The sequence below is a fragment of the Ranitomeya imitator genome, chromosome 3 (genome assembly GCF_032444005.1).
Source record: "Ranitomeya imitator isolate aRanImi1 chromosome 3, aRanImi1.pri, whole genome shotgun sequence".
NCBI lineage: Eukaryota > Metazoa > Chordata > Amphibia > Anura > Dendrobatidae > Ranitomeya > Ranitomeya imitator.
The window spans coordinates 477,013,053-477,028,154 of NC_091284.1; the positions used below are offsets into that span (position 1 = coordinate 477,013,053).

The 15,102-nt window shown below is 42.3% G+C and overlaps 1 protein-coding gene across 1 annotated transcript; it reads right to left on the bottom strand.

Moving 5' to 3' along the window:
* Positions 1-473: 473 nt before the first annotated feature.
* Positions 474-14,882, bottom strand: LOC138671667 (uncharacterized). Its single transcript, XM_069759837.1, has 3 exons — positions 14,631-14,882; positions 1,777-2,445; positions 474-1,086 (listed from the first exon to the last, which is right to left on the bottom strand). The coding sequence occupies exons 1-3, from the start codon at positions 14,880-14,882 to the stop codon at positions 1,054-1,056; spliced, it is 954 nt and encodes a 317-aa protein (XP_069615938.1). The 3' UTR covers positions 474-1,053.
* Between the last annotated feature and the right edge of the window lie 220 nt (positions 14,883-15,102).

Sequence of the window (15,102 nt, forward strand, 5' to 3'; positions counted from 1 at the left end):
AATCATTCAGCTGCCGTGATGAAAACTAAATCTCCGTACAATAACAAATACTCGGAGGTCACCCGAGCAACGAGTACACTCGCTCATCACTACCTACCTCATGTTGTCTTCAGAGTATATATCCAAAACCTGCTGACGGATTCCCTTTAAATATGCATGAAGTAAATCAGTGTGAGCATACCCTTAAAGCATACATTTGGCCGATATATCACATCCTCCAGTACATTAAATGTCACTGGAGCTAACATATATTACATTTCTAGTCATTTGCAGCCCACAGTAGTCTCTCAACTACATGGTACTAGAGTTGATTTCATTATGTGACAGGAAATGAAGCAATTTCTAAATTATTTTCAAGATTCGAATAATTAAGATTTTTTTTTTATATATATATATATATATAATTACATCATGTTAATAATTTTATTTCTATTACCTGTTCTATTTAAATAGGGTGCCAAGTAAAAAGTAATGATATTAAATCATATTTAGTGCAAATTGTATGCAGATAAATATTTTACATTTTTTTCAGGAATATATCATTTCATACACTCATAATATTATCCCCTAAAGAACATTTTATAACGTACTTTATGTCCCAGTTTTTATTTAATTCCAAATGTATTCTTAAAGGGGCTGCACCTATTAAGGGGGCTTGATTATTAGAAGCACAGGTGAAGATGTGTTATGACAACACACTCTGATGAAAGCATTGCGTGTCCAGGATCATGTTACATCATGTGTCGTTGGTTTAACCACCACCGGTATCGTACTTAGGTTTAACATTTCTTGGTCTAAAATAGTAACAACACCAGGTGCAACTTTCCATCCTGAGTTAGATTTCCGCTGAAAATGGTCTTAGATCAAGTTGATTCGGTGTAAAATAAAGTGCATTTCATGATGGTTTCTCCTTTTGTTTACACATAAAAATGACGTAAGCTGCTTTACAAAAATTCCATGTAAACATAGAGTATCAAGTGGGTATATTTAGAACAGGTCTATATTCAGTGCAAGTATTGTGCAAGCTGCTCAGAGTAAATGTCCACATACACCTTAAATAGACAAGTGCTTCTCCCCGTCCCTGTGCTGTGAAGAAAACACAGAGACTAGATTAGAAGACGTTTCATAAGGTCACAGTTTGCAGACTGTGGACATAACCGCAAATACACGCTGCTGATAATGATCTATAAATAATGGGACCTAATAGTTAAACTGGACTGAAATGTTATAATTTCTAGGTATGTTAATGTCTTAAGTTAGCTTATTTGGCAGGGGAAAAGAAAACAACTCATTTTTTTTCTTTATAAAATGAAAATTTATTTTCATATATTTATTTCATTTATTTTTATTTATTTTACTCATTTTATAAAGCGCCATTGGATTCCACGGCAACATTATTGGCAAACAGTATATATTTTTTACAAAAAAAAAAGGGAGAGCCCTATAATATAAAGGCAGCTTTAGAAAATCATTTTTCTCTGAACCAACTATTTTTTTTTACCAACAGTAATACAAAATACATTTGTGTATTACTATGCTGTAATGATTGTAGTGACTATTTATAGAGCACATGTAGACATGCACAGTTAGACACTTTACACACTTCAAAATTAATAGGGCCCCTGACAAAATGTTGTTTCATTGCAAAAGGCTATGTCCCAGGACATCTATGTCTAATAAGGTACATGGAAATTATATAGTTAAAGATATATACTGACTATAATGATTATGACTATGCTTCATGTGTAAAGGTTATCAGACTATTACGGTACTTACTATTTTTCTCTGATTGCTAAGGCAAAAAGTGCAGATGGGTTTGGGGGCAGTAGTGGTCACTGAAGCCCTGTACTGAAGACATGGCTGTCCATCCATGCAGTCCTCTCCCAGTAGCAAGATGTTGGCTAGATGAGAAATGTAACTAGAAGCCAGCCTCAGGGTTTCTATTTTGGACAGCTTGCGGTCTGCAGGCTCTGTGGGGATAAGAGTCCTTAGAGCAGTGAAGGCTGTATTCACACTGTGTGTTCTGTCTCTTTCTCGTGCATTGGCAGCTTGTCTTTGTTTGCTGACTCCAGACAATTTACTCTTCCTTTTCCTTTTGCCCCTATTGTCCCCGGATGGGCTACTGTAGCCGCCGTCATCTCCTCCACCAAGAGACTTTTCTGAGCTGTCGCTTACACTATCAAGATCTTCAGCATCAGACAGTAACCCACTGCTACAGTCCACAGGTTGCCCAATGCCACCACTCACACACTTCATGGTCCTGCAGTATACGCCTTTAGGCTTTGACTCTGTCCTCATCAGCAGCACCATCCCCCGGGCTCCCATCACTTTTATGCACTGCAGGCAAGGAGCACCTGTTGGTAGCGAGCAACTCCACTTGATCCACTGACACCTCAGCAAGTCATTTTTTGAATGGTTGCTCCATTTAGACTGAGCATGTGGTCGCTTCGAAAGGCAAGAAAGGTGGGGTTGGTGGACGGTTATGGAGGTTGGGGCAACGGCACCATCCTAAGCAGTGCACCTGTTCTTGTTGTCATGTAGTGGGTTACAGCTAAAGAAAGAAGTCCTGTATCAAAAGTGAGTGAGAGAGGACAGGCGGTGCGCTAACTAGAGTGACATGTCAATCTGTACAACCTACTAATGTTTAAGCTGCTAACAATAACATCATACCCTAACTTAATTCTATCTGAATAGAATCCAATATTGTAACATTTCTGCTCAAAATCTAACTTTTTGGATAAGTCACTTCTGCCACTAATTAATTTTTTTTCGCAATGTAGTAAAGGCAAACAAGCACCTTGAGTAAGGTAATGTAGAGGGAAGCAGAAAAATGTAATTATACTAATGGTGCTTTAACTGTGTCTTCCTAATTACAATCCTTCTATGAGCATAATAAAATGGACTTGTTCACACTATCATGTTTCCAGTTCATATTCATGTTCATGTTTGTCAGGAGCATTGGAAAATGATCATTTTTGTTTATCTAATACCAGAAATTGTTTGATCTTTTTCAAATTCCTATCTTGACCAATTCAAAATGAAAATGTTTCCATTTTTTTTACAGCCTTTCCTGGAGTTGATCATGTTAAATGTGATAGAACACTCAGTCAGATAATTTGATCCATGGTCCAAGGATTGAAATCACTGTGGCAGTGGGATTTCACCAGGGAGAATCCATTTACTCACTTGTGCTTAGAAGGAAAATATGTTCCACATGAGCCAATATTAAACTTTAAAGGGGTTTTCACTCTATGTCACTGCCAACTTGTGAATCCTTACGTCGCAGAGGAATGACTGCCATGTGACCGCAAGTATGCGATATGCACGCTCCCGGCCACAATGCAAGTTTATTGAGCGAGGGCTGAAACTGTCTAGTCGGATTGTGGCCAGGAGTATGCATAACTAACACTAGAGAATCCTGACAGCACAAGGTGCGTGTGATATGAGGATTTGCAAGTCTGTATGTACATAGAGTGAGTGTAGCCTTGTAGTTTTAGACTGAAGAACACCCTTTAAATATAAAAAGTTGATATTTGAGTGCACTTCTGTAATTTTTATAGAAAAGAATTCACACACTTCATACAGTGTTTTATAGGCCTGAATATTGCATAACCTGTTTTATAGCAGGCTTCAAGCAGAGTTTAATGTGGGATTCTTGAGTTTTTATGTTGTTTTAATTAGTTAAACAGCATGAAAATAAGTAAGTTTGCCATTAACTTGCTTTTCCTATCTGCTGTCATTCTCCTGCAATGACAGCTTTTATCTTTTATACTGTATAGCTCGTTTCCATGGAGCTTGGTCTCTAGGCTCTGGCGTTGAGCGTGCACTAGTTACATTCGAGGTGACGAGTTAAAGCTTAACATCAACTCTTTCAAGTCCATTGATTTCTATATAGGTGTTTCTGTTCACCTTCTTCCTGCTCCCTTCCTTCTCTTGAAAAAATGCCGTTATAAATCACAAGCCTTCAACTTTCACAGCAAGTCTGCTAATCATGGCTCCCGTCTGTCGGAGCCCTTTGCTTGTCCAAATGCCCTGTTATCTCTATCTGTAAATGTAGTGACAAAAGTGTACATTTCAGAACAAACCACTGATGGCTGAGTGGTTACAGTAGAACTTGTGCTAAGTTGTACAGTTCTACTAATACTACAGTTGAACTATTCACCAAAACCGTCTCTCAAAGAGGAGAGTCCGCCCTGCTAGAAACAAGGAAGTATGGAAACTATGGAGAATGCATTGTTCTGAACTTTTCAAGAGACAACTTAGGAATATCCATTTAAAGATCCTTTTGCAATTACAGTATGACTAAGGGAGTCAAACACAAGTGCAAACATACGTCAATGGCTAAAGTATTGTCACAACCACTTGCTGCTGCAGCCATCACTACTGACTGCTGGTGGTTGCCTCCTCCATGCTGAACCCCTAGACCAGTATTTCCCAAAACTCCAGTCCTCACGGACCTCATGTTTTCAGGATTTCCATAGTGCTGCACAAGTGAGAGAACTTCTGATACTTCCATCACTTGTGCAATACTAAGGAAATCCTGAAACATGATCTGTTGGGGTCCGGGAGGACTGGAGTTTGGGAAACACTGCCCTAGACTCATTATCTCAGCAATAAGGTTATTAAACTTCCTCTTACGTGTAAAGGTTTGCCTAGTTACTATTTCTATGGGTTGCAACATGGTTATTTCTTGACTGCATTTCCTTTTCTGCAACCTGCCCTGACCTTTATGTCTGTTTTCTGTATTGCAAGAACTCCACCAACCCTGACCCACTACTATGACTATGAATGCTGCCTGATGTCTCAGCTTCTCAAATGTGTGTCTTCAAGACAAAGACTTCATCTTACTTTGTCTAAATCTGTAGTAAAATAGTGGATCTACTGCTCAAAGTAGGCCTTGACTTATTTTGATCAAGCCAACTCAACTGATGTATGCTTGCCTGAGATCTTCACAGGCTTACTAGGTCCTCACACAGATGCTCCACTTGACGACAGTTTTAGATCATACACTATTACTTTGAATGCAGTGTCCAATACCACAGGGAGACAGCAGCATGAATGCATCTAAACACAGATTGCACAACATTCTTCTGACCAGCTTTCTACTAGTGTTGATATCTAGGGATGAGTGAACCCAAGCTGTAAAGTTCAGAGTTTGTACTGATTTTTTACTGTATATTTGTAGTACTTTTCGGGTTCAGCAGTCTAATAAAGCTTGTTGAAAGGCTGCAGCGCAGCCAATTAACAAACTTTAATGCTGTGAGCACTTCTGGCCCCCCTATTTGTATTACCACCCGAGGGATTGCAAACAGCTGTGAGCTGGTCTTATTATGCTGAACCATTTGAGCCTATATACAGCTCTGGCAAAAATTAATAGACCACCACATCAAAACCCTGTCATGGGCAGCCCAATCTCCAGACCTGAACCCCACTGAAAACCTCTGGAATGTAATCAAGAGGAAGATGGATAGTCACAAGCCATCAAACAAAGAAGAACTGCACCAGGAGCAGTGTGAAAGACTGGTGGAAAGCATGCCAAGACACATGAAAGCTGTGATTAAAAATCATGGTTATTCCACAAAATATTGATTTCTGAACTATTCCTGAGATAAAACATTAGTATTGCTGTTTCTAAATGATTATGAACTTGTTTTCTTTGCACTATTTGAGGTCTGAAAGCACTGTTTTTTTTTATTTTGACCATTTCTCCTTTTCAGAAAAAAAATAAAAAAATGTATTGCTTGGAAATTTGGAGACTTGTCAGAAGTTTATAGATTGAAAGAACAATTTACATTTTACTCAAAAATATACCTATAAAGAGAAAAATCAGAGAAACTGAAAATTTTGCAGTGGTCTCTTAATTTTTGCCAGAGCTGTAAATCAGTCCACAGCTGTCTCCCTTGCCTTTGCTGGTTACTAAAAATGGGGAGACCGTAAATAATTGATGTGGGGTCCCCATTTTTAATAACTATCTAAGACAAAGCAGACAGTTGGGGGCTAATATTAATAGGCTGGGAAGGGCCATGGAGTTTGGCCCTTCCCAGCCTAATATGACCAGCCCTCAACTGTCCCAGTAATGGCGCATCCATTACAAGCACCAATTCTGGTACTTAGCCTCAGCTCTTCCTGATTTCCCTGGTACATCGGTGATTGAGATAATGGGATTGTGGGGTTGATGTTAGCTGTGTAATCTCCGCTGACATCAAGCCCATGGGTTAGTAATAGAGAAGCATCTATCATTTAAGCTCTTACACTGCCCTCGTGAGAACCGGTGCCTGTGAACTGAGGTAACCATACTGACATCATCTCAGTTCACAGCGGCCGGGTCTCTAGGCGTACAGCATGAGACACAGCAGTGGATGCTACTCCAATCTATGGAGCTTCGTTCTCTGAACTGAGTTCCATACACTGGATGAAGAAGATATGGATCATCGTGGGACCTCCATTTGGATTACCATTTGCTCCCCACATTCTTGTATATACCCCCAATCCTGATATATGCTCCCCATCCTTGTATATGCCCTTCATCCTGGTATATACAGTGGGGCAAAAAAGTATTTAGTCAGTCAGCAATAGTGAAAGTTCCATCACTTAAAAAGATGAGAGGCGTCTGTAATTTACATCATAGGTAGACCTCAACTATGGGAGACAAACTGAGAAAAAAAAATCCAGAAAATCACATTGTCTGTTTTTTTAACATTTTATTTGCATATTATGGTGGAAAATAAGTATTTGGTCAGAAACAAAATTTCATCTCAATACTTTGTAATATATCCTTTGTTGGCAATGACAGAGGTCAAACGTTTTCTGTAAGTCTTCACAAGGTTGCCACACACTGTTGTTGGTATGTTGGCCCATTCCTCCATGCAGATCTCCTCTAGAGCAGTGATGTTTTTGGCTTTTCGCTTGGCAACACGGACTTTCAACTCCCTCCAAAGGTTTTCTATAGGGTTGAGATCTGGAGACTGGCTAGGCCACTCCAGGACCTTGAAATGCTTCTTACGAAGCCACTCCTTCGTTGCCCTGGTGGTGTGCTTTGGATCATTGTCATGTTGAAAGACCCAGCCACATTTCATCTTCAATGCCCTTGCTGATGGAAGGAGTTTTGCACTCAAAATCTCACGATACATGGCCCCATTCATTCTTTCATGTACCCGGATCAGTCGTCCTGGCCCCTTTGCAGAGAAACAGCCCCAAAGCATGATGTTTCCACCACCATGCTTTACAGTAGGTATGGTGCTTGATGGATGCAACTCAGTATTCTTTTTCCTCCAAACACGACAAGTTGTGTTTCTACCAAACAGTTCCAGTTTGGTTTCATCAGACCATAGGACATTCTCCCAAAACTCCTCTGGATCATCCAAATGCTCTCTAGCAAACTTCAGACGGGCCCGGACATGTACTGGCTTAAGCAGTGGGACACGTCTGGCACTGCAGGATCTGAGTCCATGGTGGCGTAGTGTGTTACTTATGGTAGGCCTTGTTACATTGGTCCCAGCTCTCTGCAGTTCATTCACTAGGTCCCCCCGCGTGATTCTGGGATTTTTGCTCACCGTTCTTGTGATCATTCTGACCCCACGGGGTGGGATTTTGCGTGGAGCCCCAGATCGAGGGAGATTATCAGTGGTCTTGTATGTCTTCCATTTTCTAATTATTGCTCCCACTGTTGATTTCTTCACTCCAAGCTGGTTGGCTATTGCAGATTCAGTCTTCCCAGCCTGGTGCAGGGCTACAATTTTGTTTCTGGTGTCCTTTGACAGCTCTTTGGTCTTCACCATAGTGGAGTTTGGAGTCAGACTGTTTGAGGGTGTGCACAGGTGTCTTTTTATACTGATAACAAGTTTAAACAGGTGCCATTACTACAGGTAATGAGTGGAGGAAAGAGGAGACTCTTAAAGAAGAAGTTACAGGTCTGTGAGAGCCAGAAATCTTGATTGTTTGTTTCTGACGAAATACTTATTTTCCACCATAATATGCAAATAAAATGTTAAAAAACAGACAATGTGATTTTCTGGATTTTTTTTTCTCAGTTTGTCTCCCATAGTTGAGGTCTACCTATGATGTAAATTACAGACGCCTCTCATCTTTTTAAGTGGTGGAACTTGCACTATTGCTGACTGACTAAATACTTTTTTGCCCCACTGTATGTCCCCATCCTTGCATATGCTTCCATCCTTGTATTTACCCCCATCCTGCTTTATGCCCCTATCATGGTATGTGCCCTTCATCCTAGTATATGTTCCCCCATCCTTGTATATGCCCCCAAGCCTAATATATGCTCCTCCATCCTTGTATATGCCCATCATCTTGGTGTATACGACCTTCATCCTGGTGTATATGCCCTTCATCCTGGTGTATGTGCCCCCATCTTTGTAATGGCTCCATCCTTGTAATGCCCCCATCCTGGCATATGCTCTTCATCCTGGTATATGCCCCCCCATCCTTGTATATTCCCCTTCCTTGTATATGCCCCCAATCCTTGTATATGCCCTTCACCTTGGTGTATATGTACTTCATCCTGGTGTATATGCCCCCATCCTTGTATATGTGTAATTTGTCCCCATGTTTAATACTAATACACTCAATGGTGTTTTGAAGTATGAGAACCAGCATGAATACTCTGTGGGTTCTCCAGAAACAGGGCTCCTTTCCCTCACCGCTTGTAGGGACTATTCCTGCATGTGAGATTTCTGTGCCCTTGACCATTTCCATTTTGTATATGGCGCACATTAACTGTTAGGGCTAGCGGAACACACCAAATAATAATAAGTAAGGAATAAGGTGCGTTCGCAGCCCGGGGTCCACTGTGCAGAGATGTCACCTGCTGCTCGGTAATGGCGGCACTATATGGCGGTATTACACCAAAGTACACACGGGTTAACGTCACCCGGTGTGAACAGACGCAAGCTCAATTACTTCACAGAACTGCAGAGCACAATAGAATGCTGTACCCTGTTAGCTGACACAGAGTTCAGCAGAGTAGGATGTAGTGGGATCCCTAGCGCTAACCCCCACTACACTGGTGGTTGAACCCACTCTATCACTCAGTGGCTTTTGAGCCCGCGCCTGAGGACGCCCAGAGACAGATGCTGGGTTCAAGCAGGAATTCCCACCCTACTCTGACACAGGTATTGTGCTAAGATTATTAATGCGAACGCGACTGCGAACCGCTAATGGAAAGCAATAGCGCACGGAGTGCGTGCAGCGTCGCGCTTGCATACGCCGCTACTGACACTGGCCTAGTGTGTGGCGGAGGCTTAGCCACTGACTGGCGCTGTATCTTAGCTCCACTCACCCTAATGCCCAAGCAACAACCGGAGGGAAGAGGATCATGAAGGAGCGTTCACCAAATACAATCATACAAGCAAACACACACAATTTAGGTTTTATACTAGCACATGGCTGAGCGGCCATGCGAACATTTTATAGCTGTAGCTCTCCAGGACCTTCCTAGTGGTCCCATAGGAGCTGCTACAGGACCTGAGCATGTGACCCCCGACCTTCAATGAGAGGTCGACCCGTGGGCTTGCTCAGTAGGAGAAAAAGCAGGACTTAGTCCCTGGAACGTCTGTTCGCTGCTGAACAGTGCTGGGTACAAAGGCTGAGTCTGGAAAGGCAGCAGTAACCAAGCGCACATTATCAGTTTGAGCCAGATGCTGGGACCGACGTCTCTGCAGAGCAGGTTCCACTGCGGCTGGAGGAGAATGGGAGACCGCAGTGGACATGGTTCAAGATTCCCCCTGTGCAGTGGCGGGAACTCGACACCTAACATTCACATCCGGGAAATACCAATTTAAACCAGGCTGCACACCCAGGTATGCCTATTAGACTAACTGAGGATTTTGAACTACATAGACTGTAATTTTTCCCCATTTCTTTATATTTTGTATTGGTGTCTACATTTTGGGCAAGAGTGCAGTTGGGTGAAGAGGGACACCGACATTGAGCGGGGGTATAAGTCCCCCATCATTGTATATGTCCCCCCATCCTGGTATATGTCCTCCATCATTGTATATGTCCCCCATCATTGTATATGTCCCCCATCATTGTTTATGCGCCTTATCATCATATACGATCCAGAAAAAAAAGTGGTATAAATCCAGCGACTATGGGCAGCAGAAGATAAGTAATACTTTCAACTTATTTTATACATATTAAAATACAATGCAGCATGTTGCAGCCACAGGACTAAACTAGAGGAGCAACCATCCTACGCACTTCAGCTATAGGATGCCTTATAGTAACATAGTTATTAAGGTTGAAGGAAGACTTTAAGTCTAGTTCAACCCATAGCCTAACCTAACATGCCCTAACATGTTGATCCAGAGGAAGGCAAAAAAAAACCCATGTGGCAAAGAGTAAGCTCCACATTGGGGAAAAAAATTCCTTCCTGACTCCACATACGGCAATCAGACTAATTCTCTGGATCAACGCCCTATCAAGGAATCTAGTGTATATATCCTGTAACATTATACTTTTCAAGAAAGGCATCCAGTCCCCTCTTAAATTTTAGTAATGAATCACTCATTACAACATCATACGGCAGAGAGTTCCATAGTCTCACTGCTCTTACAGTAAATAATCCGCATCTATTATTATCATTAAACCTTCTTTCCTCCAGACATAGAGGATGCCCCCTTGTCCCGTCTCAGGTCTATGATTAAAAAGATCATCAGAAAGGTCTTTGTACTGTCCCCTCATATATTTATACATTAAAATAAGATCACCCCTTAGCCTTCGTTTTTCCAAACTAAATAGCCCCAAGTGTAATAACCTATCTTGGTATTGCAGACCCCCTAGTCCTCTAATAACCTTGGTCGCTTGTTGTGAATTCTGTTGTCGAACTCCCTCCTGTGGTCGTGAATGGTACTTCGGCGAGTTCTGTCTATGGGCTCCCTCTGGTGGCTGTGAGTGAAGCTGCTGCTTCTGAGGTTCCTTACACAGGTGACGTGGTTTATCCTTTGGTTGGCTGCTCTATTTAACTCCACTCAGATCGTTACTCCATGCCAGCTGTCAATGTTCCTGCATTGGTTCAGTTCGCTCTTGGATCTTTCTGGTGACCTGTCTTCTCCAGCAGAAGCTAAGTTCCTGATAGTTATTATTTGTTAATTGTTTCCTTGTCCAGCTGGTTATCATGATTTTGTCTTGCTAGCTGGAAGCTCTGGGATGCAGAGTGGCACCTCCGCACCATGAGTCGATGCACTCAGCGGCAATATAAATCTCCATTTTTTATGTGTGGGAGAATGCAGGAAAAAATCAGGCCCACTGTATTACACTACACAGTTTGAGTGGCAGAAAGTGGATGACAGATATGCCACAATCAGGACTGATGCAGATGCACTCAGTGGCAATGTAAATCTCCCTTTTTATGTGTGGGAGAATGCAGGAAAAAATCAGGCCCACTGTATTACACTACACAGTTTGAGTGGCAGAAAGTGGTTGGCAGATATATAAAAAAATACAAGGGCTGTAGTAGAATTTCAATCTCCCTACATTGATCAAAGGACAAGTATGGCAGCAATAAAAAGGACTGCCATAGGAAAGCAGTTGGTTTGCACAGTGGCGTACAAACAGCAATGCAGCTATCAGGGAGCCTTATAAGCTACAGAGCTGATGCACAGAAATCTAGCCTCCACTGTCCCTGCAAAGAAAAGGTGGTGTTGAACAGTGGAAATCGCTACAGCACAAGTGGTTTGGGGGTTAAGCTTTCCTCCCTAACAAAATCCCTGTCGAAGCTACAGCAACCTCTCCCTATGCTCACATCGACAGAAGTAAGATGGCGGTTGGCGTGCACGCCCCTTTAAAACCCCTGTGACGCCGCAGAAAGCAAGCCAATTATTGTAATGCCCTTCTCTAAGATGGTGGGGACTGAGACCTATGTCATCACGCTGCCCACACTCTGCGTCCACCTTCATTGGCTGAGAAATGGCGCTGAACGCGTCATATGAAACGCGACTTTGGCGCGAAGATCGCGTACCGCATGGCCGATCCCACGCTGGGATCGGGTTTCATGAAACCCGACTTTGCCGAAAGTCGGCGACTTATGAAATTGACCGATCCATTTCGCTCAACCCTACACATGACCAAGGTGCAAGCAATACTTTGATCATTATACAACCTGAAAATACGATTCAAGAAGTCACCATAAACAGAACATAATGAAAGGGAAGCCATAATAGAAAAAGGATATACGTGCTCCTTAAGGAAAGTAGTGAGGCTTCCTTGTAGACATAAATTCGAAGTTGTGGACGATTTCTTCCTTGTAATCTAGATATAGTAGTGCATAGTTTAACGTGCCTAAGGAGACAAATACAATTATGGTGTATAAATGTGCCAAATTAAGTCCCTGCAGTTGGGAGAGAAAGTATGGCTACAATGCAGTGATGACTGTAAAGGAAAGGGTGATACAGCATACATAGTGAAGAGACCGTGTGTGCAGGCTAATGAATGTTACCATGTCATTTTAAGTCTAAACAATTAATTTGGGGTACTATTATTATGTTCACCTGGAGTGCTGGGTTAGCCTGTATAATCAGATCGGAGGTCCCTCTGATATTTTGAGTTATCACAGTAACTATTGCTGAAATATTTAAACAGGCAGAATGACAGTGAGATTTAATCAAAATAGTGGAGAAGCAACCACATGAATGTATCTATTCCGCTTACCGATACCGATACACGGGTTTGGGGCTGTGGTGTACTATGCCGCTTAGGAAAATGGTAACTCACACTGTATATTGTAAAAAAAGCAGACGATGTATGAGTGAAATGTCCCCAAGCAGGGAGGGCAGACATGGACATAAGCGGTCCACTTACCAGTGCAGGTAACTCCAGCGCTGGTGGCGTTCTATGTCGCTAGTGAAGACATGCTGTGTTCCCGGAGTGTACTTCCGGGTTTATGCATCTGGGAGTGTGTTTCACGTGGTACCGCGCATCATAGCGGTCACGTGTATGAGGAATTGTGTGCTGCTGAGATGGCGCTATGTGCGGACATGGGAAGTAGTGGCAGCCTGCCCTTAAGGAAAAGTATATATGGGGGATATGGGTTGCAAATGTCAACGTAAATGTTTCTCTCAGCTGTATTTTACATTCAGTCTCTATATGTGGTGGAATGTATATAATCTCCCTGGTGTATTTGAAAAGATAGACATGATTATAAAACAGGGGTACCGGCTGGTGATAAGAACAGGGACAATGAATCTTATGAGCCATAGAGTGCACTACAGACTACGCAATACCATATATACTGTACCGTGGATAGCACAGGGTGCCCAGTGAGAAATAGAGAAGAGGATTAACGATTCTATAGGGAAAAACAAAAGAAACATGGATTAAAAACGGCCCTCTGTCACATAATCTTTTATTTCTATATAGTGCTAACATATTCCGCAGCGCTTTACAGGTTGCACACATTATCATCGCTGTCCCCGTTGAGGCTCACAATCTAAATTCCCTATCAGTATGTCTTTGGAATGTGGGAGGAAACCGGAGTACCCGGAGGAAACCCATGCAAACACGGAGAGAACATACAAACTCTTTGCAGATGTTGTCCTTGGTGGGGATTGAACCCAGGACTCTAGCGCTGCAAGGCTGCTGTGCTAACCACTGCGCCACCGTGCTGCCCACTTATAGGTAGTATCAACAGCTCAATAATGAATGTCCATATATAGTCCAAGACAACGATTTTAAAGGAAACTAGATATATCATAGTCCCTATTAAGTCCTTTCGGTTCCAAGGTCTGTAAAGTGAAGATCCAGTATGCTTCACGCTTTTTCAGTAGTTTTACCCTGTTTTGTCCCCTTCCACCTTGATCAATATGTTCCAAAACCTGGAATCTCAGCCGGGAAATACTGTGTCCCGTATTCCAAAAGTGATGTGGGAGGGGAAGGTGGTCCTTGTTACACCGTATGTTTGATTTATGTTGCGATATCCTATCGCGTATGGCCTGAGTTGTTTCCCCTATGTAGGGCAAGCCGCAGGGACACTTGATCATATAGATCACATAGGAGGACTCGCAGGTGAAGAAGCCTTTGATGGGGATACCATTTCCAGTGTGAGGGTGGAAAATATGGTCTTCTTTTTGGATGGTATTACATTGAAGACAATTGAGACACGGGAAGGTTCCCTGTTTTTGCATGCGTAAAAATACCTGCCTAGGTACCCTGGTGCTTGATCCTACGTCCGCTCTTACCAATCTATCCTTAATGTTGGTGGGGCAAAGGTAACAGGAGAGGAAAGGCTGCTGAAATTCAGGAACATTAGTATAACTTTTACTCAAAATACTCCAGTGTTTATGGAGTGAGGCCTGAACCCGCCTGGAATAGGGATGATAAGTGTTCACAAAGGGTATACGTAACCCAGGATTTTTGGGCTTGGGTATAGATTGTCTGGCTTGGGTTAAAAGTTTTTTAGGGTAACCCCTGTTGGAGAATTTTTCTTCCATCTGGTTTAATCTCTGATTTTTCATGTCATCATCAGTTACTATCCTTTTAACCCTCTGAAATTGTGATATTGGGATAGATTTCTTTATGGCCGTAGGGTGAAAACTAGTGTATTGTAAAAGACTATTTCTGTCAGTGTTCTTGGTATGGAGATCAATGGAAAGTGTGCCATCAATATTTTAATGTACCCTCGTGTCCAGGAAGCTAATGTTATCCATGCTATGTTGTAAAGTGAATTTTAATTCAGGCCAAATGTTGCTAATATGGGAATCAAAAAGAAGAAGCGTTTCAACTGGCCCATCCCAGACACAGAAGATATCATCTATGAATCTTCGCCATGTTTTGGAATGCTGCTTGAACAACGAATGATTAAATACAAAATCTTCCTCAGAAGCCACCATGTAGGCCACTGCATAAGGTGGCGCTACGTTGGAGCCCATCGCGGTCCCCTGGCGTCAGACGTAGAATGTGTCCTGGAACATAAAATGGTTCTCCCTGAGGACAAGGCCCAATATATCGGAAAAAAAATGTCTGATCTTGGGATCAATATTTGCTTCTGCCAATAGTCGGTCAGTGGCCTCCATCCCCTTGGTGTGTGTGATGGATGTATACAGGCTACTCACATCCCAAGTAGCAAGTATGGCAGATGTGGGTAGCGGA